Source organism: Tursiops truncatus, chromosome 5, assembly GCF_011762595.2.
Source record: "Tursiops truncatus isolate mTurTru1 chromosome 5, mTurTru1.mat.Y, whole genome shotgun sequence".
NCBI lineage: Eukaryota > Metazoa > Chordata > Mammalia > Artiodactyla > Delphinidae > Tursiops > Tursiops truncatus.
In genome coordinates, this window is record NC_047038.1 from 124,520,504 (window position 1) to 124,542,155 (window position 21,652).

General features: G+C 40.7%; 1 protein-coding gene across 6 annotated transcripts in view; it reads right to left on the minus strand.

Moving 5' to 3' along the window:
* Positions 1-17,063: 17,063 nt before the first annotated feature.
* PDLIM5 (PDZ and LIM domain 5) overlaps positions 17,064-21,652 on the minus strand; it is a 213,938-nt gene continuing 209,349 nt past the window's right edge. For all 6 annotated transcript variants that reach the window (XM_073805583.1, XM_019926429.3, XM_033857386.2 and 3 more), the window contains one exon: positions 17,064-20,608. In XM_073805583.1, coding sequence (XP_073661684.1) covers positions 20,519-20,608 — 90 coding nt within the window. In that variant the 3' untranslated portion in view covers positions 17,064-20,518. The remainder of the gene's footprint in view (positions 20,609-21,652) is intronic.

The window sequence follows — 21,652 nt, forward strand, 5'->3', positions numbered from 1 at the left end:
TGTTTACGTGTTCACCAAACCAGAAGTTCCGAGAACCCCTATCCTTTGGGGGTTTTATGGAGGTTCCATGACAGAGGCATGATTGATTAAATCATTGGCCATTGGTGATTGAATTCAATCCCCAGCTCGTCTCCCCTCCTCAGAGGTTAGGGTGAAGGGGGGTGGAACTCAAAGTTTCTACCCTCCAATCACGAGATTGGTTCCCCTGTCAACCAGCCCCTCCCCCTTAAGTGCTTTCTAAAAGTCACCTCATTAGCATAACAAAAGCCATCGCTACTGCTCTCCTCACTTAGGAAATCAAAGGTTTTAGGAGGCATGTGCCAGGAATGGGGACAAAGGACAAATATATATTTCTTATTATATATCATAATATAACCACTTACGACCTTCAGAAATGTAAGGTAATAAAGTTGTACTGTTTTAAACCACTAATTTTGTGATCATTTATTATAGCAGAAAAGGAAAATAATACGTTGGCTAAACAGAATGACAATCCGCTCTTGATTAATTCAGAACCTGAGTCAACGTCTAGAAACACACACACTTAGCCAACGCTTGTTGAATTGATAATGTTCAATGTGTAATCTGGTTTGAAACCCAAAACGTGAGATGTAAAAAGACACTAAGATGCTATGGGTTGTGAAGACCTCGGTTCTAGCGTCCTCCCAAACTTAGGATGATGTTGGGCACCTCTCTGCCAAAGCAGCCAAAGCCTTAGTTTTCAGTGGCTGGTGAGTAGCTCCAGTGACTTCTACTTTATTCTTAATGAGGCCGTGAATGGACACAGACTTCCTAAAAGGAACTACAATGACAATGTAACGTCAACAGTTAAAACTGTTTAGGACAGTTTTAACTGCTCAGCCCGAGAGCCTGTTCTAAACTCTCAATGATGGAGTTCACAGTTCATGTCTCAGGCACCTGCTCCCAAGGGCTGAAGATGCTGGGGAGCCACTAGATATCAGGAAGCAGCATGACCACTTGCCACGGGATATTAATTAAGTATTTGTTGAATATATTATGTGAATGAACAAGACAGACAAGGTGCCTGTCCACAGAGACCTTATATTCAGATTGGGGAGGCAAAGCATTGCAGAAGTAAGTATGTCAATGGAATCATGCTAAATGCTGTGATGGAGAATGACAGTGATGGGCCAAATCTAGTCTGGAGACCCAGAGCAAGTCAGTTAACCTGTGGGGGAAGATGAGAGAGTGGTTTTGAAAATGGTTTGAAATTATTAACAACTAGATGAGATCTTATTATATAATGTGATTATAAAGCAAAGTTGTAAAGTCATTTGAACACATGACTACATGAACACACAGGATTATTATTTTAGAAGACATGTTTCTGTTTGAAAGAATTCAAAGGCCTCCCTTAGCCCTGGAATACGGTGCACACTCCTTGACATGGCCCACGAAGCCCTCTGAGAGCTGTGCCTCGCTTCCTTTCACAGCCCATCTCGTGTGGCCCTATCACACACGGCTGCCCGTACCCTTCCTCTCCATTGATTCCTCTTCTTCTCCCCAAGTTAGCAGCTTAGCCACGGCTGCCCCCAGAAGTCTTCTCTGATGCTGAGTCACGGTCGGATACCCTGCCCTGTGTGCTTATGGCTCCTTTTATGTTCCCTCTACCTGCACCTACCACCAGGTGCATCAACTTATTTAATTACTCGTGAAATTGTGATGCCTCCTGAACATGAATTCTTTGAGGGCAGTGTTCATGTCTCATTCACTGGGGATGTACATGTATGCATGTCTTAGGTAAATGGAATGGTGATGGGAAGAAAGGAGAACAATGCTGGGAACCTCTGCATGGATGGTAAAGGTATCTGCCCGTGGGGCTGAACTTGGTGTGAAAGATGAGAAAGGGAAAATTGCGCCTAAGCATGTACCTCCAGAGTCATGCTGCCTAGGTCTGAGTCCCAGGCCCTCTACTTGCCACGTGGTCTGCCTAGGACAACCGATGTAAGGCGTCAAAGCTGCAGGGGAAGCTAGGCCACAACTGGAGTTAAAACTCTGCGTACTGCTCCCCAAGGCTTATGCCCTGGTGCAGGGCTGTGTCTGCTTTGAGGAAGTAGTATCTGTTACAAAAATGATGCCCACACTCTAAGATGTCAGCTGAATCCCTGTTGGGGGGCTATACAGACATAGGACAGGCACCTTCTCATAACTCCACTGCTCACTGGAGTACCTTTCTATAATTCATCTACCCTTAGATGCTGCCTTTTGATTTGATACAATGGCCAGATACAGGCTAGCCTACCAGGTTGAGAACTTGTGCAAGTTACCAATCTCAGTAAACCTCAGCTTCTTATCTACAGCTCATGGGGCTCTTCCAAAGCTTATGTTAGATGACCCACATGAGATACTTAGCACATAGAAGTGTTCAAAACTGGTAGCAATTTTAAGTGTTTAAATCAGTCAGGAACCCACATCACCATTTTGTGTTTAAAAAAAGCCTTACGGGGCTTCCCTGGTGGCACAGTGGTTGAGAGTCCACCTGCTAATGCAGGGGACACGGGTTCGTGCCCTGGTCTGGGAGGATCCCACATGCCGCGGAGCGGCTGGGCCCGTGAGCCATGGCCGCTGAGCCTGCGCGTCTGGAGCCTGTGCTCCGCAATGGGAGAGGCCACAGCAGTGAGAGGCCCACGTACCGCAAAAAAAAAATAAGTAAAAATAAATAAAGCCTTAGGAAAAGTGCCCTTTCCCAAAAGCCTGTAGGAGGTGCCAGAAGTTTCAGAGATGCCTTGTAGGAGGTGTCAGAAGTTTCAGAGACGCCTTCTTATTTGCCTGTCCTGCTTACATTGTGCATCATGCCCTTCTAGGCCTACTTGTAAAACTGCAGGATGCTGATTTCCTTACACATAATTCTCACAATGGATATTTAAAATTTATGGCCAAATCTCCCACATGAAGGTGGTCTGGCAGCCATAATTTTTTCCTTCTGTATATAAATGACTATTAACTTGGCGTTTTGCAGACAGGTTTTGATGAACTATGATATTTTGCTTAAAATCATTCCAAGAATAATGTCAGACTTCATAATTGCCTTACCCATGACCACCAGCAAGCAAAATTCACCTCAACAGCACAGCTTATATTAAAAGGAATCAAAATACAACCAGACAGAACTGTGAATTCAAGAACACAGGGCAGACGGCTCCTATTCCGCAAGGTTTTGGAGTATACTCAGAAGTGGCAGAGCTCAGACTATAAATATGTGTCAATTTCTACAAGCAGAGAAATATGCTAGGAGCATGGCTTTTGTAGGCTCTTTCAGATTTAAAAAAAAAAACTTGGCAGATGGCTTAACATGAAAACAAAGCAATAATCAAAATTCAGTCACAGTGGCAATAAAAATATTTCAGTTTGTATTTGGGTGCTGTTTAGAACAGATGTTCCCAAATACCAGACTATGTTAAAATTTTCACTCATTCAGATCAAGATCGGACAAATTTATATACGTAACACTTCCATATATGCATTTGTTTTTACATGTATATGTCAGGACTAGGGACTTACCTGGTGGCACAATGGTTAGGAATCCGCCTGCCAATGCAGGGGACACGGGTTTGATCCCTGGTCTGGGAAGATCCCGCATGCCGCGGAGCAACTAAGCCCGTGAGCCGAAACTGCTGAGCCTGTGCTCTAGAGCCCACGTGCCGCAACTACTGAGCCCATGAGCCACAACTACTGAGCACATGCGCTGCAACTACTACTGAAGCCCGCGCACCTAGAGCTCACGCTCCGCAGCGAGTGAAGAGTATCCCCCGCTCACTGCAGCTGGAGAAAGCCCGCGTGCAGCAACGAAGACCCAATGCAGCCGAAAGTAAATAAATAAATTTATATATGACAGGGCTAGATTGTCAACAAGCTTTACTCAGGAAAAGTTGTCGGTTATTCTGAGATTGTGTCCTTTCAGCTTCTTTGATGTTAAAATGTTCTTTTATGTAATGATTTCCATAAGCAAATGATAGCTGTCAATCTGTGACAAGTATAAAAATCGGCAGCCTCTTGGAAACGTGAATGCTATAGAAAATCCAAAGGCGTCAGAGCCAAAGATTGACTGTATTTTCTATTTTCCCAGCCACTGGTTTGCTCTGACACAGACAAGGGCGACTTATTCTCTGTTGAAGAACTGGGGTTGGGGGAAGGGTGCCTAGACCTCCTCCATGTTGTCACAGCCTCAGGGCAAACAGGTTTGCATGGAGAGCCACAGCCCACCATGAAATCCACTGAGAAGAGTTCTAGAGAAACATATGCATTCATATATGGGTTATAAAGAAACATATATGCAAAGATAAAGAAAAAATATCTGGCTCCTCATGAAATGTATAGTTCCAATAAGACCTTTGCTCAAAACCTGGTACTTTGCATCATTTTCTATCATTTCGAATAAATGGACTTTCTCACACATATTCAACAGAGAACAGCTCTCATGCCACGCAACCTGGGGTAAAATCGCTTTTCCTAGATAGCCAGCCTGCAGGACCACAGGAGCAAACTGAGAACGAAGTGACAGCAGCCACTTGGCTCCAGCACCTCCCCACCAGGAAGGCTGGAAGCTGCCACATCTTCAGAGCGCCAAGACACAATTCTGACTTTTGGGTATATAATCTTTAGAGTTTGAACAGTTGCCAACTATGTTAAAAAAAAAATTTTTTTTAACCTAATGGCCATATAGAGATTGCAACTGGCAGGCAGGCTGCTTGTTTCCAATTTCTGACATAAAGGATAAAAATTCTCATTGTCAAGACTCTGCCATGTAGCCCTGACTTCTACTGGTGCCCCAAACATTCTCTTCATTATGTCTTGAAATCAGCAAGTGAGTCCAACACTTCTGACTTATAGACGAGGGCTTAGAACAATACAAGGTCTGATTCTGTCCTTTGCTACCTTGTGAAAAATACTTAAGTATTTTGAACCTCAGTTTCCCTAGCTTTAAAATAAAGTCACTAATTCTTCCCTTCTGGGTTGTTAAATGCCCCCCCCCACCGCACCCCTTTCCCTATTCCTTCCAGACTGGAAGTATCTTTGGACACATCTTGGGCCTATTCTCCGCATGCCATTCTCCGGGATTCTGTACAAACGTTAAGGTCTGACCATCTATACCACTCCCCTATGCCGCCCTTGCAGACCAGCTACATCTGGAGTGACTTATCGGCCTCATCCTCTCCATAAACACTTGTTTTTTGCAATCAAATATTTTCTTTTGGTCTGTTGTTCCTCTGTCTCACTCTGGATTTAAGAGAAGGTGTTGAAAATCATTCCCACTTTCAAATTATAACCTCAGAAAGATTTAAATTATTTGAAAAGAGAATATGCTCAGAAATTGTAGTTTTCAAATTTTTTTTTTTTTTTTTTTTGCGGTACGCGGGCCTCTCACTGTTGTGGCCTCTCCCGTTGCGGAGCACAGGCTCCGGACGCGCAGGCTCAGTGGCCATGGCTCACGGGCCCAGCTGCTTCGCGGCATGTGGGATCTTCCCGGACCGGGGCACGAACCCGTGTCCCCTGCATCGGTAGGTGGACTCTCAACCACTGCACCACCAGGGAAGCCCGAGAGGTATCTTTTTAACAGGTGCTTTTTTGATACTGACAAGGACCAAATTTTAACAGCCACAACTAGGAACCTGTTCTACTCTGCTGGTTAAACACCAATAATTAGAATGTATTGTCACAGCTGCTTCCTCTTGTCCCCCAAAACATGGTCCTAGTTCTGAACTGCTAATAAGATTCTGCTCTAATTCTGCTCTGGGCTATGTCCAGACTCGATGGTGAAATGCTCTGGCTACACCAACGTACGGTGGAAGCCCCAGGAGTGTTTTTTGTCAAAGCCTTGCTTTAGTGATAAACCCTGCTCTCTAAGGAGATAAGTAATGCTCTCCCGCGGCAATCCATTTCAATATCTGTCCAGCACAGGTTTCTCTGCAGATTTATTTGCACTAAGTCCCCATGATGTCACACAGAGGTGGTGATCTGGAAACAGAATTAGAGAAGAGTGTTTGCGGGAATCATTCTGAGGACTGATTGGTCAAGGAGGCTGGTAATGGAGAATGCAACACCAATGAGCCTTTCCTACTTGGGCTAAGCGATCAACTGTCAACGGTTCATAACCTTCTGAAGCTCATAAAATGAGTCATACAAATTGGCACACACACGACGTACCTGGATTCCAGAAGGAACAAATACTGTCCTGAGTATAAAACATTGTTCTACATGTTTAGAGGGAACCATCTGTAAAGATGTGAAAACTTTATTGCCTGGCCAGAAAGCAGTTTGAAGAACAAAGTAAATGCTATCCAGCTGGACAGTCACTCGAGGTGACGGAGCCAGGGGCAGGGAGGAGTAGGGCAGCCAAGGAAGCATTTTTCTTGCCACTACTAAACAAGCCACACCACCAGTTCACAGCCTCCACGACCGACCAAGTCCCACACCAAGACCGAGTTTAAATCCTCATAGTCAACATGCACACATTCATGATTTGTTTGGGGGACTCCCTTTTACCTTTAAGCTGCTGATAGTTACGTCTGGGGTGGAGATTACAGTGTGATTTCCCCAAAGCTTTGCAGGATTCTAGAACGGTGATTAGCAACACTTTAAGAGAGATAATCAATGAAAAACAAAATACAGGAGTCTCCTACTTGTAATTGCAAGTGAAGTTCCCCAACACCTCTTGTGAGGGGTTATGGGAAGAAGGTAGAGGTTGTATTTCCTTCACCTGTGGATGCAGGTACATCCACTTAACCTCTTGGGCCGTCAGCAATGTAACAGCTGGTCATTTCGTCTACTTCCCACTCATCCTGGCCCTGAGGAATTCCAGGGGAAGCCCCTTCTCTCTGCCTAAGAGCCTATTTGAGCAGGGAGTTATGGAAGGCTCATGTCACAGTGTGGCAGCCCTGCGAGAATGAGCTTCCTCCAGGCCCAGAAACGGCAAGAAAGAAGAAAAGGAAAATTGGAGACTACTAAATTTTGTGTTACGGAAATTAGAGGAAGTCCGGACTTGTGAAATTTCATCAAGATGAGAACTACATAATTTCTCTTACAAGCCAAAAATAGAGCGTTCAGGAAGCCCGGCCCTGTGAGCAAATCACAGTAAAAGTCAAAGGTGGTTAGTAACACTACAAACACACTCAGGCCTTCATTCACTTAGACATCGGAATGTGGTCCTCCAGTTGCCAAAGATCCACCTCACAAGCGGGGATGTGCAGAGAGAGGGAGAGGAGAGAAACATGCCATCCCAAAGGACTCGTTAACTATTTTCCATTAAAATAAAAGCCCAAGCGCCCCCTGCTGGAGCCTTCCCAACCCCCTTCTCTCCCTCCCCAGACCCCTTTCTCTCCCACTCGCTCCAGCCACTTTGGCTCTTTGCTGTTCTCTCAATGTGCCAAGATTTTTCCTTTGCCTGGAACAACCTTCTTCCAAATATCCATGTGGCCCCCTCGCTCCCTCCCTCCCTGTCTGGTTCACCAACACCGACCCTGCCTTTCCCTCAACCCTTCTTTATTTTGCTTCATTCGCTAGCTGATATTCTATAGATTCAATTGCTACCTTGTTCATTGTGCCTCTCCTGATTGAATGGAAGCTTTTGGAGGGACAACACCTGTGCTAAATCTCAAGTGACTAAGATGGTGCATGCTAAGTGCTCCAACACGTTTGTTCCATAAACGAATGTGCGAAAGGATGGGTGTGGCACCAACGTATGTGGACCATATTTTTTCAACTCCCTTGCAGAAGTATTTTCTGGGATGAGATTTAATATTTTGCTCTTAGAGCTGATATAAACATGACTTTATACAAATGATGGTTTTTCCTACCCATTCCGAGATTGAAAACATGTGCAAGAGACCTTGGGTAGCAAAATGGCCCAAGGATCAAACACAAATTCCTTTAAGAATCCAGGGCCAGGAGGCTTCCTCATGACACTTACTTGCATCTTTTAAATCTGAATATACAGACCACAGAGCACTTTTCTCTTAATTGCCAGGAAAATAATAATGTAATACGACCGTTGTTACCAATACAGGGAAATTGTGCACACGTGTAAGGGGCTATTCTAATTAAAATTATCTGTGCTTTCTGTAAGTTTTATGATCTTCCCTTGCTATTACGCTCTATATTGATAGGTGTATCTTCTTGTTCCCTACTATGTCGCATAGCATTAGAAGTAATGTTATTTTGCTGTTTCCTAGGAGACCATGTTCTTCAAATTGCTTCCAAGTCCCTCTGAGATGGACGGAAATCAAAAAATCAGTCCAAATATCATTGTACTGGAATAAACCAAGAGGCGAGTCATTTCCCAGAGGGTGGGCAGAGACAGAAAGACACAGAGACAGAGAGAGAGACGGGAAATTAAAAGAGGATGACCCTGACGCAACAGTGAAGAAACATCGTGCTGTCTTGCCTCCAGACTAACCTAAATGTAACCTGGAATCTCCATTGCTCCGTTGAGAACTGCATTTACCTTGGCCTCTGGCCAAGAGGGTTTAGTGGGAAAAGTATTAACGCCTGCAAGGTGGTCTCACAGCAAGGTCCCTGAGGACAGAGGTTCCAGTATAGCTGGGGAAAAGCTGGAGGAACAGGCCGATTCCAACATGGTGGCGTCTGCTGCTAAATGATGAGGCACTATATCGTATAACAAACCACAGCTTTAAAATGGGAGAGGGTGGAGGAATGATTGAAACCCGTATGTCCCACAGGTGGATGCGAAGTGAGTGAGCAGCGCTGTCCTCGAAGAACATAATCTACACCTGAACAGGCAGGGGTTTGTTTAGGTTTAAGCCACGGCAACAAATTGTAGCTTTGCAGCTCCCAGAGCAGCTGTACCGAGGGACCTTGGGCAAGGCCAGCAATGGCGGGCCAGACTCCCTGCTCTGGGCTCTGTTGTATTATATCTTCAAACAGCACTTAAGTATTAAACCTTCAGTTCATTTGCACACCGCAGCTAAGAAAACAGAGCAACTCCCAGACCTCCCTGAGTGGCTGCAGACAACCTTTCCTCTTCCCTCCCCCTCCCAGACCAAGTAGTTTTCAATCGTTTGAAAAGAAAAAAAACAACAACAACAAATAACAGCTGCTTGTTAGTTTCCGGGGTGGGGTGGGTGGGGAAGCATTGAAGACAAGGATTATGATTAAAAACTAAACCAAAGAACTATTCTTTAGAAGTCAAAGTCATTGCCGAGAACGTGAATGCATGCGTATCCAGCAGAACAAATCCACCATCCCCAAAGGTGGTTGCATGCCCGCACTGGAAGCAATTTAGGCGGCCTTTCCGTTAGGCGAATTCCAAACCTTGTTCATAAGAACCTGAGAAGCCCAGAGTTTCTTTGGTGGTTTTGCAAGTCAGAAGTATCTTTTGCTTAAACAAAAAAAAATCTAGGAAATTAACGCGCCAAATGCTTACCTCTGGGATGTTCTATGTGTTAGCTTCTGAAGATGTGTTGAAAGAGTTACTAAAACAACCAAAATGTAGACTCCACTGATCTAGTTAATTTTTATAGAGAAGGAAGGTCTGGTCAGGATTGGACCCAGGCCATTTCCGAGATCAAAGAAGTAATTCGCAATCAACCGGACCAAACACCCAAATCCATTACTCCCGGCTCCGTGCACGCTCTTTTATAACTCACTGCCGCACCCACTCGCTCCCCACTTCAGGGGAAATTAACACTCCTAATATGGAATGAGGACGAAAACCCCTACCACTTGAGATTTAACTTAACTCCTCACTTACTGGCAGGGCTGCACGTTGACTGGGGCATTCAGTGCTTCAGCTCAGCCAACGGGCAGGTCTGTACGGGATCTGTTATCTGCTCTGCTTTCCACGAGCGCCATAGAAATCCTGAAAAGAAAAAATGGTGAAAGAAACTTGCAGAATTCCCAGAGTACATCGTGTTTTCCTACGTGTCTAAAATTTTCAGAAATCGAAGCATGAGTCTGATTTTAGCCACAACAGGAAGAGCGAAAACGTTGGTTTCTCTGAAAGCCCCTCACCATTTTGTTTCAGGACGTCTAAGCGAGAGAATCCCACCTCCGCGTGTGATCAGTGGACCAGCAGTGTCAGGCAGGGCTCGTCAGAATTGCAAATATATTGACCCCATCCCAGTCCTACCCAATCAGCGTCTCTGAGGGTGGGCCCAGGAACGCCTTTTAACAAGATCCAAGGTTATTTGCATATTAAAGTGAGAAGCAAGGGTCTAGATCTACAACAGGTGCTTCCCAAAGAGTGGTCTTCAGACCATCAGTATCAGCCTCACCTGGGAACTTGGTAGAAATGCAGATTTTCACCTGCTCCAGACCTACTAAATCAGAAACTGGGGGTGAGGCTCAAAAAGTCTAGTTTTGTCAAGCCCTCCAGAAGATTCTGACACACACCAAAGTTTGAACACCACTGGTTTAAAATGTGAAGGCAGACACGACTAAGGGTGTTCACGCTAAAAGTGAAAAGATGAGCTAGTATTTCCCAAATTGTATTATGTAGAATACATAGATGTTTTAAAAATATATTTAAGAAATGCATAGTTAAAACTGTTATTTTTCTTTCTCATGGTAAGGTTACTCCGTTTAAATGTGCACTGTGAATCTCTGAGATAGCTGATGGCAATTCCCAAATTTATTTGGGAACATTTAAGATTTAAGCTATAGCAGTCCATTCAGATATTACATGATATGTCTCATTTTCTGAACATAGGACTAAAAATTTGAACCTGTTTTTTGAGTAATATCTCTTATTGTCTCCTAGAAAAAAGGCTGAATAGATTATAGCTCTGGTATGTTCACATGGACTGTCTTATTTGTGTCTCAACAACTCGTTAAGATATTGGAGAATTATCCTCCAAGATGGTGACGGGACACACTAGTTAAAAAAAAAAAAAAAAAGCACAGACTCACCCAAATTCTGTAGCTTTTCCAAGGTCAGAAGGTTCCTCCGGGAGGGAACACCAGAGAAGTTGGTCTGCTGGTTAATTGCCCAGGTGCCCATACATGAGAAGCTCTAAACATCACTGGAAACACTAAACATCTCATGGAGAAAATTGTAATTCCTTAGGGTGATTCTTGGGGAGAGAACTTCATGGGGTTGAATGGGATACTTTAATAAGCAGCACAGAGTCAGGGATTGAGAGTCCTAAGGGAGACTTTGGAACAACACCAGCTAATCCTGGCCGAGGGCTTCTTTGCTGAGGGGGATGGACGAGGACGGGGCAGAACCAAGTGGATCAGAGCATGTTAGGAAGTTGATCTCTGCTTCCCGGGATCCTCCGCCTACCCCTTTCTCCGCAACAAAGTGCTCAGCCTTCCCTTTACATAAATGTTGAATAAAAATATAAAAAAAGCAACACCGTTGATTGGGGGGTGATCCAAATTATTAGCCTGCCTGTGGCAACCCTGTAAATAAGTTCAACCTGGGTGTAATCAAGATTCAACTCAGAGAGGCTTGTCAAATGCCAGTGCCTGTATTCCTCCCAAACAAAGTTCCCTCTCTAAACGCTTGACTCAAATATTTACATACAACTACTGCATTCAGTATAACCGCTCTACTCTGACAACAGCTAAAGTTGGTCTTGAGATAAACTGAACTGTGTTCTTGAACCTGTTCCATTGGTTCCCCATCAGATTAGTGTGAGAGTGAAATTTATTAGCGTAGGCGTGAACTTCATTACAATCATTTCAAGAGATTCTACAGTCATTTTCTCCCTCTTTTTTATTTTCAGAACATTCTGCTACAACCTGGAACTCAAGCAAGCACTGTAACCAAGTCAGGGCTCTCAAAGAAGCTGAGAGTAAAGTCAAATCACACAGAATTCTGCATATAATAACTGTAATCATTAGAAGTCTAAAAGACGCTATTTCATCAACGTTCTTTTAGTTTGAACCAGTTTAAGAGCCTAAACACTTAAGACTTAAGCCAGAGAAGTCCGTTCACATATTTCATAATATGTCTCATTTTGTGAACAAAGGATTAACAACTTGAATGTAAGAAGCAGGTGTGACCACTCTTGATACGTCAAAACCTTAACACCACCAAGACAAGTCTCTAATTTCTGGGCACAGTACATGGCATGCGTGAATTTTGTTTCAATATGTTTTCCATAGTGATAGCTTAGCAAGTCACATAGCCACATTCTACCCAGACTTCCATTCCTAGCGGCAGAATTATTTGCTGATGATTGAAAGGTCATGTAAAACAGATGTGAGGGCAGCTGGATTTTCCAGCTATGCTTCAGTGGACTTAGCAGTGGTGCCTGCCATTACCAAACAGCAGAGAGATTTTATTTCAATTGAGCAAAGAAAGAATCTTAGGCAACCTTGTCAGCATAATTGGATGTATATGCAGTTTCTCACCTTTTCCACCTTCCACTGTTCACTCAGGGCCTGGAACTAACTTCATCACACTGCAAAGGTAACAATGAACTGGGTGTCAACCACCCTGACATGTTTTCCAACATGTTATAAATAGGTTATTATTGACCTCTGAGTGTGGAATTAATGGAAATTCCATTTCCTACAGCTTTCTCATTTGTTTGGTATCACATTGGGTATTATCTCCACTTCAAACTAACATAACTTACTCTCATTATCCCTATGCTTCTTTGAAATGAAGCAACACAAAGAACAGCAAATGGTGCATTGCAGAGGGGGCTACTGCATCACAAATACCCTTGAAGAACAGATGGTCCATTTGCAAACCTCCCAAATATTGACATCTGTGTGGCAGGCAACTGTACAAGTCAGAGAGATACAGCTTTAAGTTTTACACATTCTATCAAAATTAATTCCTAAAACTGTCCTTTACTAACTGAATATATGGGAATTCTCCCTTATTAATAAGACGAACTCTAAAGGACTGTGAATGAAATACTAAATTTTCTCTCTAATCTTTTAAAAAGTCTAAGTCTCAGATTTGCCAGTTAATAACTATGTTGTTAGAGAATCATTTCTCTGAGTCTTCATTTTCTCATCTCTAATACTTGGGTTAAAAATACTTGACTCTCCATTTATTAGAACCTGACAGTGTATTAGTGTACCCTAGTGTGAGAGATGAGATAATATGCCACACAAGTTACAATGACTATACAACAAATATAAGTTATTATTATAGATCCACTGGACTTGATCTTTCATGGTTTATTGTGAAGGGGAAATTATTAATCTCTTTGCTTTCTATACTAATATGAAAATAATCCATTTTTTCTATTTGATAGGGGTGTAGGTTTATACAGAAAAACTTCTATTAACTAAAATTCCAATTAACTAACACAAACTTTCATTTAAGAATGTTTTACTCATTTTAACCATAGGAAAGCATTAGTACAATAAAATAAACTCATTAAAGAACCTTTTGGCTATATCTTAGGATATATCCAACTAAATCTCTGAAATATTCAGAACTGTTCAATTATACGGTATGTTTAGATGGTAGCTCTTGAAAAAAAACAATCAGTGCTACGTTATGTTTACTTCGCATATTGAAGGTATACTAATTATCAGAGAATTTTGACAATGAAGAGAGAAGTTAGGAGAATTTCTTGTTCTACTTTCCACTTCATCAAGAGTAGGCATTGGGCTTCCCCGGTGGCGCAGTGGTTGAGAGTCCCCTGCATCGGGTTCGTGCCCCGGTCCGGGAAGATCCCACATGCCGCGGAGCGGCTGGGCCCGTGAGCCATGGCCGCTGAGCCTGCGCGTCCGGAGCCTGTGCTCCGCAACGGGAGAGGCCACAACAGTGAGAGGCCCGCGTACCGCAAAAAAAAAAAGAATAGGCATTGATGTTCTGGATAATGGAGGTTTCAATTTAGTTCAGAATCTAAAGTTTTATTTTGTACCCAGACATGCCAGTTAACAACTTACTGATTTTCAGTTCCCAATTCACCCTTCAGTACCTGCTCCGTGATACTGCACCAGACTCTTCAACCATTTCTCCAATACAGTGAGCGCAGCGTTAGGCTTTGTCAGCTGTCAGCCAAGGAAGCTGAAGGAACAGTGCAGAAGTCAGGGGCTTCTCTTCCCGGCTCCAGGCGCTGCACTTGGCTTTGTCTTGCTCCAGCTGCATGGTTCAATCACGGTGCAGGTGTGTGGGAACGTCTGGTGGAGCTCTGCCTCAGCTGCGTGTCCACCGTGCACGGTCCCTCAATGACCTCACGTCCCTGGCCTGGGCCTGGTGACTGCCTTGCCAAAGCCCCCTCGACGTGGATACTGCCTGTTCCACGCCTCGTGTCCCTAGCAGTACCCCAATGCCCTTTGCACACCTACCTACCGGTCTTAGCTTACCTGTATTCAGAGGGTTGTTTCCTAGTTCTGGGCAACTAAGGACCAGCTCTGGTGCAGAGAACTTCTGTGTCATTGTGAGCTGCAACCACACTTTCTTCAACAAGGTCTGACCTCCAGCCATGGGAAGGGGGCCTCCTTCTAAAGGTGGCCTTCCTTGGGTCCTCTCTCTCTCAGCCCAAGGTTACCCCTTAGAGTTCTCTTTATATTTTCATACTTATTTTCCTATCATAGCTTAGTAATTCTTTGCACTAAACTTCTCCTGTTAAGTTACTGTGTAATATCTGACTCCTGATGGGACTTAGGCTGACCCACCAGGACTCATCAAACACATTTCCCTTGCAAGCTCTAATTTATACTCTGAACATCTATATTATGTTGATATATTGTTAAAGATCATTTACAACTCCCTGATTCAGGCATAAGAAAACTATAATAGATTCACATCATTGATTTGTATCTTTTCAGGCATTAGTACTGGGTTCACTTCAGTGCCTCTCATCTTGCTTATTAAGTTCATTTTTATTTGAAGTATTTATAATAGTACCAGAAAAATTAGTAAGTAGTATAATAAACAGAGCAGAATAAATGGTAGGTTTCAGTTGATAAAGCCATAATTACTTTAACTTATATTTCAAATTTCATACTTGAAAAGCACCATGGATTCTTCTGCTCTTCATTTCATTCAACTAAGGACGCTTGGGATTGCCAATGTTCTCAAGCAAACAGGGTAGAGAAAATTTCCAGGTTCAGATGATACCAATAGGAGGTTACCTAAGCAAAAGCTATTATTTATGCAAAAATTAATATTGGTAGAAGTCACTGGAGTTCAGTTTACTTTCCTACTTACCAAGGGAACAGTTTGGCATATCAGTGATACACTAGGGGAAAAAAAAAAAATCAAAAGACACCTCTAAAGAATACTACAGACTACTAAAATACCTTAAACAAACAAACAGAATTATTTTTGAGTAAGTGCATAGAATAGTACCAGCTGTGTGTGCTTTACAAGCAAAAGAAAAAAATTTTTAAAAAGTATATTTGAACTTAGCAAATGTGACAATTTAGAACATGAAGCTGAAAAACTAATTTGGAACCCAATTATTAAACAGAAACTTTGCCCTTTGGAACATGGATGCATTAGAGACCATGTCAATCAATTCATGGAGCTAGCACAGAAGTCATTTTCCTTGGGAGCTCAAGAGAAATTGACAAATTATACTCTCTGTGAATTCTCAATTGTTTTATTTTTTCCCCTGAGGTCAGTGATCAGTGCTTTTCTCACATGGAAATGTTTTCTTCTTTTACACTAAGCAATGGTTCCAAACTTTCTTGTATATGATTAACACAGTTACAGACACAGGAAAAAAAATTCCTTCTTGGCAAACTTTCATTTAATAGGGCTCCTCCAGTGTTTTGCCATGAGTGCCAATCACTAAACACACCTTGCTTTTCCCCAGTTCTGTGTTTAAGGTGTGGAAGCCACACCCTTCCTATTAATCATTGATGCAATCTTGCTACCTACTCAGTCAGCTTCTAAATCATGGACTAAAGAGTAAAAGTTCAGTAATAGAATACCACAGACAATATTCTTCATAACATGGACAGTTGAGGGGATCAGACACTTGCCACCAAATACTATCCATATCTGCTTAGTATGACGAACAGACAGGCTACTTTGACTTTTGGAGGGAAAGGGATTCTTTCACAAACTTCTGGACTTGGTGTTTCCTGAGTTAAATGCTCTCATTCATAAATACAACACAAAACCGTATCAGTCTGAGATTTCTGTTGGGTAGCCATGTGTCCTAGCCCCTTTCCTCTTTAAAATTTTAAAGACTGCAAAGGAACCACTTTCCCTGGGTGGCTCCCACACTGGGGATGAAACCTCCCCTGTGGAATTTTGGCACCTTATTAATTAGTGGTTATGAGTAGGAGCTGCTCTCAGCAACTCCTATTCTGCCATCAGTCAAGTGTGATTCTGTAATAAATTCCCACGAAGCACACTATTTCTGGTAATTCTCCCTAATTAACACCAGGCCTGCTAATAATACATTAGGTCCTATGTGTTTCTGATATAACCAAGATCTTGTCTGAGAGGACTCAGAAACGGAAACCACCAACCTAAATTAAGCTTTTGCTGGCAAAAAAGATTTTATAGGTAGTTCTGTAAGAAAACCTTTGATAATCTTACATGGGGGACATTTTGGCCAGAAAACACTGAATGACAGGGAGGCTTGTTCTGGTTTGAGCACTGAATGGGGACTTATTGTGAACACACACTGTTGAGTCTTAAGCCTATAAATCTGGTACTGGATTACTGTTTCTTAAAGAAGGAATGACAGATCTCTTATTTTGTCGGTGCATTTTAATGTGCAATGACGTGATTGATAGAAACCAAACAGCAGCTATTAAAATGTCAGATGCAGACTTGATGTTCTTATAAGTTTGGCTTCTGGAGTTTCATATACTGTGAGCAAATACACTTGAATTTGTCTTTTATTCCAACATACAGCCTGCAACAGAAACATTCCTCTCAAATTTACACAGTTGGAAAAAAATCTGAAAGCAATGAACAGACAAGGAATAGGTGAGCCTACCTAGCTACAGAAAAGTTAGCTAATGAGATCAGAATGAGTTAAAAATGAAGTAGCATATCCTGGTCAATGAAAGAGATGAGAATGTGGATGACAACTGATGTTGTTTGAATGTGATATATGATACAATATAATGCTTGACAGGACAGGTTACTCCAATCGATGATTTCAGCAATAAATATTTTTAAAAGAAAGACAATTAGAGCTTACTATCTATTCACAACCATTTATTGTGCACATGCCACATGCAGAGCATAAATATGGATTAAAATAGAATAAAAGTGACAGTATTTTCAAACCTATTGTTTCTGGGACATTTTGATAGGCAAATACCATAAAAGAGGAATTCTCCTGAGAATTATCACATCTCAGCCTATCCTGTGAACATGATTTTTTTTTCCCATGACTTAATGGAAACCACTTGCCACCCAAAAAGAAAAACCAGGAAAGCCTGTCTACATCACTGCAGCCATTTATTTACTGAGTGTGTGCACATGAAGGTATTACTATACTGATTATATTTCTCATGTGGTTTTTAATTAGAAAATCTATCCAAAAGCAAAACAGCACAGACATATACCAATTGAAAAATGTAAAGAAACAGAAGATAGAGATTAACACATAAGGCAAATGACACATTGAAAATCCAAATCCAAAACCTTAAAACATTTGGGGGGTGATGGGGGACAAAATGAAGCCACATTAAATTTGTGTAAAATTATTCAGTGTGTTTTCCCTTCCCTTATGTCTGAAAAGCTTCTTTCAATAGGAATGACTAAACTCCAAATATCACAAAAATGTTAATATAACTCTAGATTCACACTTGAACAGGGAAGAGGAATTATTTTCTATAAAAGTGGTCCTTGAAAACGGTACCACGAATGCCTTTTTGTTATAGATCATTTGTAAACATAACGCTGAACTAATATTTTGAAGATTAAACTCTTATTTCTACTTGTCTTCATACAGTGACCAGATGATCAGGTTTTAGTTTTAGGCTCTAACTGTAATCTGAATCAACAGGAAATACGAATGCTACAAGCATATGCAGAGGGCATTATTTTTAGGCTGCTGCTTCAGTGAGCAACATTCCGTCCCTGTAAAATGGTGTACATCTGAACCGATCATTAACATCTGGAAACTGGGGAACTCAAGCAGGCGATGCTTTAGAGTCGTGTACTGTGATCTTAATCTGTATTATCCTAAGCACAACATTCCAAAATATACATCTAGAGAGACTGAAAGTAATGCTCTACAATAAAGAGGTAATAATTAAAAAATTGCTACTGACATGGCATATTTATAATCAGAAAAATAAATATTCAGGGAGCTCACCAGAAGATTAAAGTGCTGCCAGTTATTAAAAGATTAATGCTGGTGTATTAAATATGGCATTCCCCACTGTAAAATACAGAGATTCTTCTGGGTTATAAGCAATATTTATTTCACGGGATTAACTGTTTTAGGAACAGACAGAAGAAAGCTTTGCCACAGAAGAGAAGGACAAAGCACAAAGACAAAATGTTAAGTTAGGAAGCGACGTTATCCTTTTAGGGATAAAATTTAGAGAAATGCAACATTATGCTCTATGAATAATATGCAGAAAGAAAAGTGTAATAAAAATGAAGTGCTTAATGTAAGATAATTTTATAAGAAATACAGGTCAAATAAAATTCTTTGAAGGAAATACCCAAATGCCATTCCAATGCCACTGACTTATCAAATACTATCTTGGCATATAATCTGTAAAGGCAAAACTAAATAACAACAACAACAACAAATCTCTACCACACCAAAACAAAACCACCAACTTACTTTATGTTGTGTAAAGCAAAGGACTGACACTAAGATAACGTGACAATGCACACAGCCGGCATGTCTTCTACAGGTGGTTTCAGCAGCAATGGGAAATAATGCACAATTCAGTTCCAGCTTTTAGAAAACAAACAACAAAAAACTTCCTGCCTCCCTACAGATGCAGGGTGAGGAGGTAGTTTGGGGGTGCTGTTGGTGAACCATTTAGTTTGCCGCTTTGTGTCACCCTTCTCACTCTTTTATCCCCAGTTAATTATTATCTGCATGTTAAGTCTGCTAGACGATAAATTAGCAGCTTTCAGGACAGATACCTTGAAAAGTTCTTAGGGAGGTTAAACAAATATTATAGCCTAAAACCGCCCTCTCTAACAAACATGCACACAATGGAAGTGAAGTCGCAAGTGACTGATGGGACAGGCAGGGCTTGGGGCTCAGTCTCAACTATAAAAGCACCCTTCCCCGAACAAACTTAAATGATAACTCAATGTGATCATGGGCTTTTGTCCATTTTGGTAACAAAGAAATAAAAAACAACTATCAAATGCCATAATCTCTTCTCTCAAATATCTATAGGATCCACAATTTTACCACAATTGCTTCTCTGTCTTCCTGTGGTATCTACATAATTTTTTCCCTTAAATGAAAAAAACAAAGAAAGGCTGGTCTGAATAATTAATCACGTTCCTCTCTATACTATCAAACTTCTGTGAATTCCAAACTTCATGATTACATTTGGAAGTGGTTCATTTATTACTGAGAAAGAACTACCAAAAGAAAAAAAAATCTAAATTTTTATCACATCCCCAAGCCAATCTTTTATTTTTCCAATGTAGAACTAAAGAAAAAAATTATTCTGCAAAGAGAAATTTCAAACCTTCATCAGTCAGTAGTATAACTCTGAAACTGATCTAATTGATTCATTGTCCAAAAAGGGGGAATTTAAAAAATTTTCTGATCTAATCCTCTGATTTACCATAATTCCCAACAGCATTCTTTTCTCTTTATTCTCTTTAAAGACAGAGAAAACTTTCAGAGTCCAAAGTTATTCAACAAGCTCTTTACCTCAGCATGGGGAAGGGAAAAAAAATAGTTTGACTAATACAGGTGGTGAAACATACACAATGAGTAGAAATGGTCATATTTTAATAAAAGGCAAAAATTTAAAGTTTATAAGCTATATGGTAGCTCTTCTGAGGTGGAGGGGATCCGAGAAAAATATAACATCTCTTTTGGGCATGACACATTTTGATCAAAATCTCATCGGCCTTTCCTACTGGAATGATCAACTGTAAAGACAAAAAAAAAAAAAAAAAGTATACAGTTTAAAAAACCCTGACACCTACTATTGATAAAATTCTGTTTAAACTCCTATTTACTGTTTTAAAGATAAACACTATTTTTTTTTAAAAAAAAAAACACCATGTTTCACTTATTAATTAAGTGTAAGGCATTTTTATTGCCTTTTATAGATTTACTCACAACTACCTAGTAAGGAAAGAAGGTATAATTATTTCAGCATAGAGGTTGAAGGCTTTTATTCTAAAATTTAATTCTTCACTGATTTATTCTAAGATGAATTTAATAGTCAACCAGGAAACTGGCTTTTATAAAAGTTATTTTATGGGCAGAAAATGCAGGAAAAAAAGTAATAATAAACGCCAAACTGTCTCTTTACTTTATGAAGCCAGATATTTCCTCATAGACTTGGTTTTCAAAGCCTGGAATTTATCCCTTCAGGGCCACTATTATTTTTCAAAACTCCATATAAATATTAAATCTAAAAATTAATCGGTGATTTAAATTCTCCTCTTTCTCTTCAAATTTCTTCTCTTCCCCTGGACTGTTGACTTTCAAATATTCACAGAGTGAGCATGTTTCTTGCAAAGTGGCTTGTCCTTCTTGGAGAAAAAGGTCTGACCTTCCAAACTTTCACAACATACCTGAAAAAGAAGCATTATTTGAGAGAATATCATTATTTTATCAAGTACGCCTAACAAGGGGAAAATGATTTTTTTACCCAATGGATAACATGACAAAGCACTTTAGGTGGTTGTGTTAGACCCCCTAGCATTTCATGATTACTATTATATTCCATGGAATCTTTCAAAAGCAATGAAGAATGACTTTTTCCTGGAATGCATTCTAATTTATTTAAACTCACTGATCATTATTTTTCTCTGTTGGGAATGACTACTTGGCCCTAGTGAAAAAATTAACACATAAATAGGTCACATTAAATATAATTTCTCTTCTCAGATTCTAGTCAATGTTTTAAATCTGCCTCTTGTTGCAGAGAAACAAAGCATTCAGAGAAACAAACCAAAAAACCCAGCACAGTTGCTTTGCCACCCATTCCCAAGCCCCTATTATACAGTCACAGAATATCTGACAGTTATTTTTAATTCATTTCTTTGTTTCTTAAAATGAAAACCCTAGTCAACATCTGGCTGCTGGAAGTTATGTCGTCAGTTAACTATTCACACTTATGTCTTATTTTTCCTACTGTCTTTGTTAATTTTAATGCTCCTGAGCAGATCTACCAGAGAATAGGAGGCGGCAAATCTGCTAACAGTTGTGGCTTTTTTATAGATTTTATGAAGTCTAAGAGATGGATGAGGTAAACAAGACAGGGTTCAATGGTAATGTTTGAGGAAATTATTTGACTTCAATTAACAAGCCTTTTCACCCTTCCTACAATGGCTTTAAAAACTATTAGAAATATTAAATATAATTAAAAAAAACAAACATCTGAACAGAATACTTTATTAGATATTTACTTCTAAATTTAAAAAATATATATCTTAGGTTCACGTTAATCTCTGAATCTATACTCATCATTAAAAATAAATCCAAAAATATTAAAATGTCAAATGAAAGAGGTAAATATACTACAAGTTTATTATAGTCTCAAAAAGAAAAGAACATTCATAGACTATTACTAAGGAAGGAAATGGATCAACGTACAGTTTACTTCCAGTGTTAAG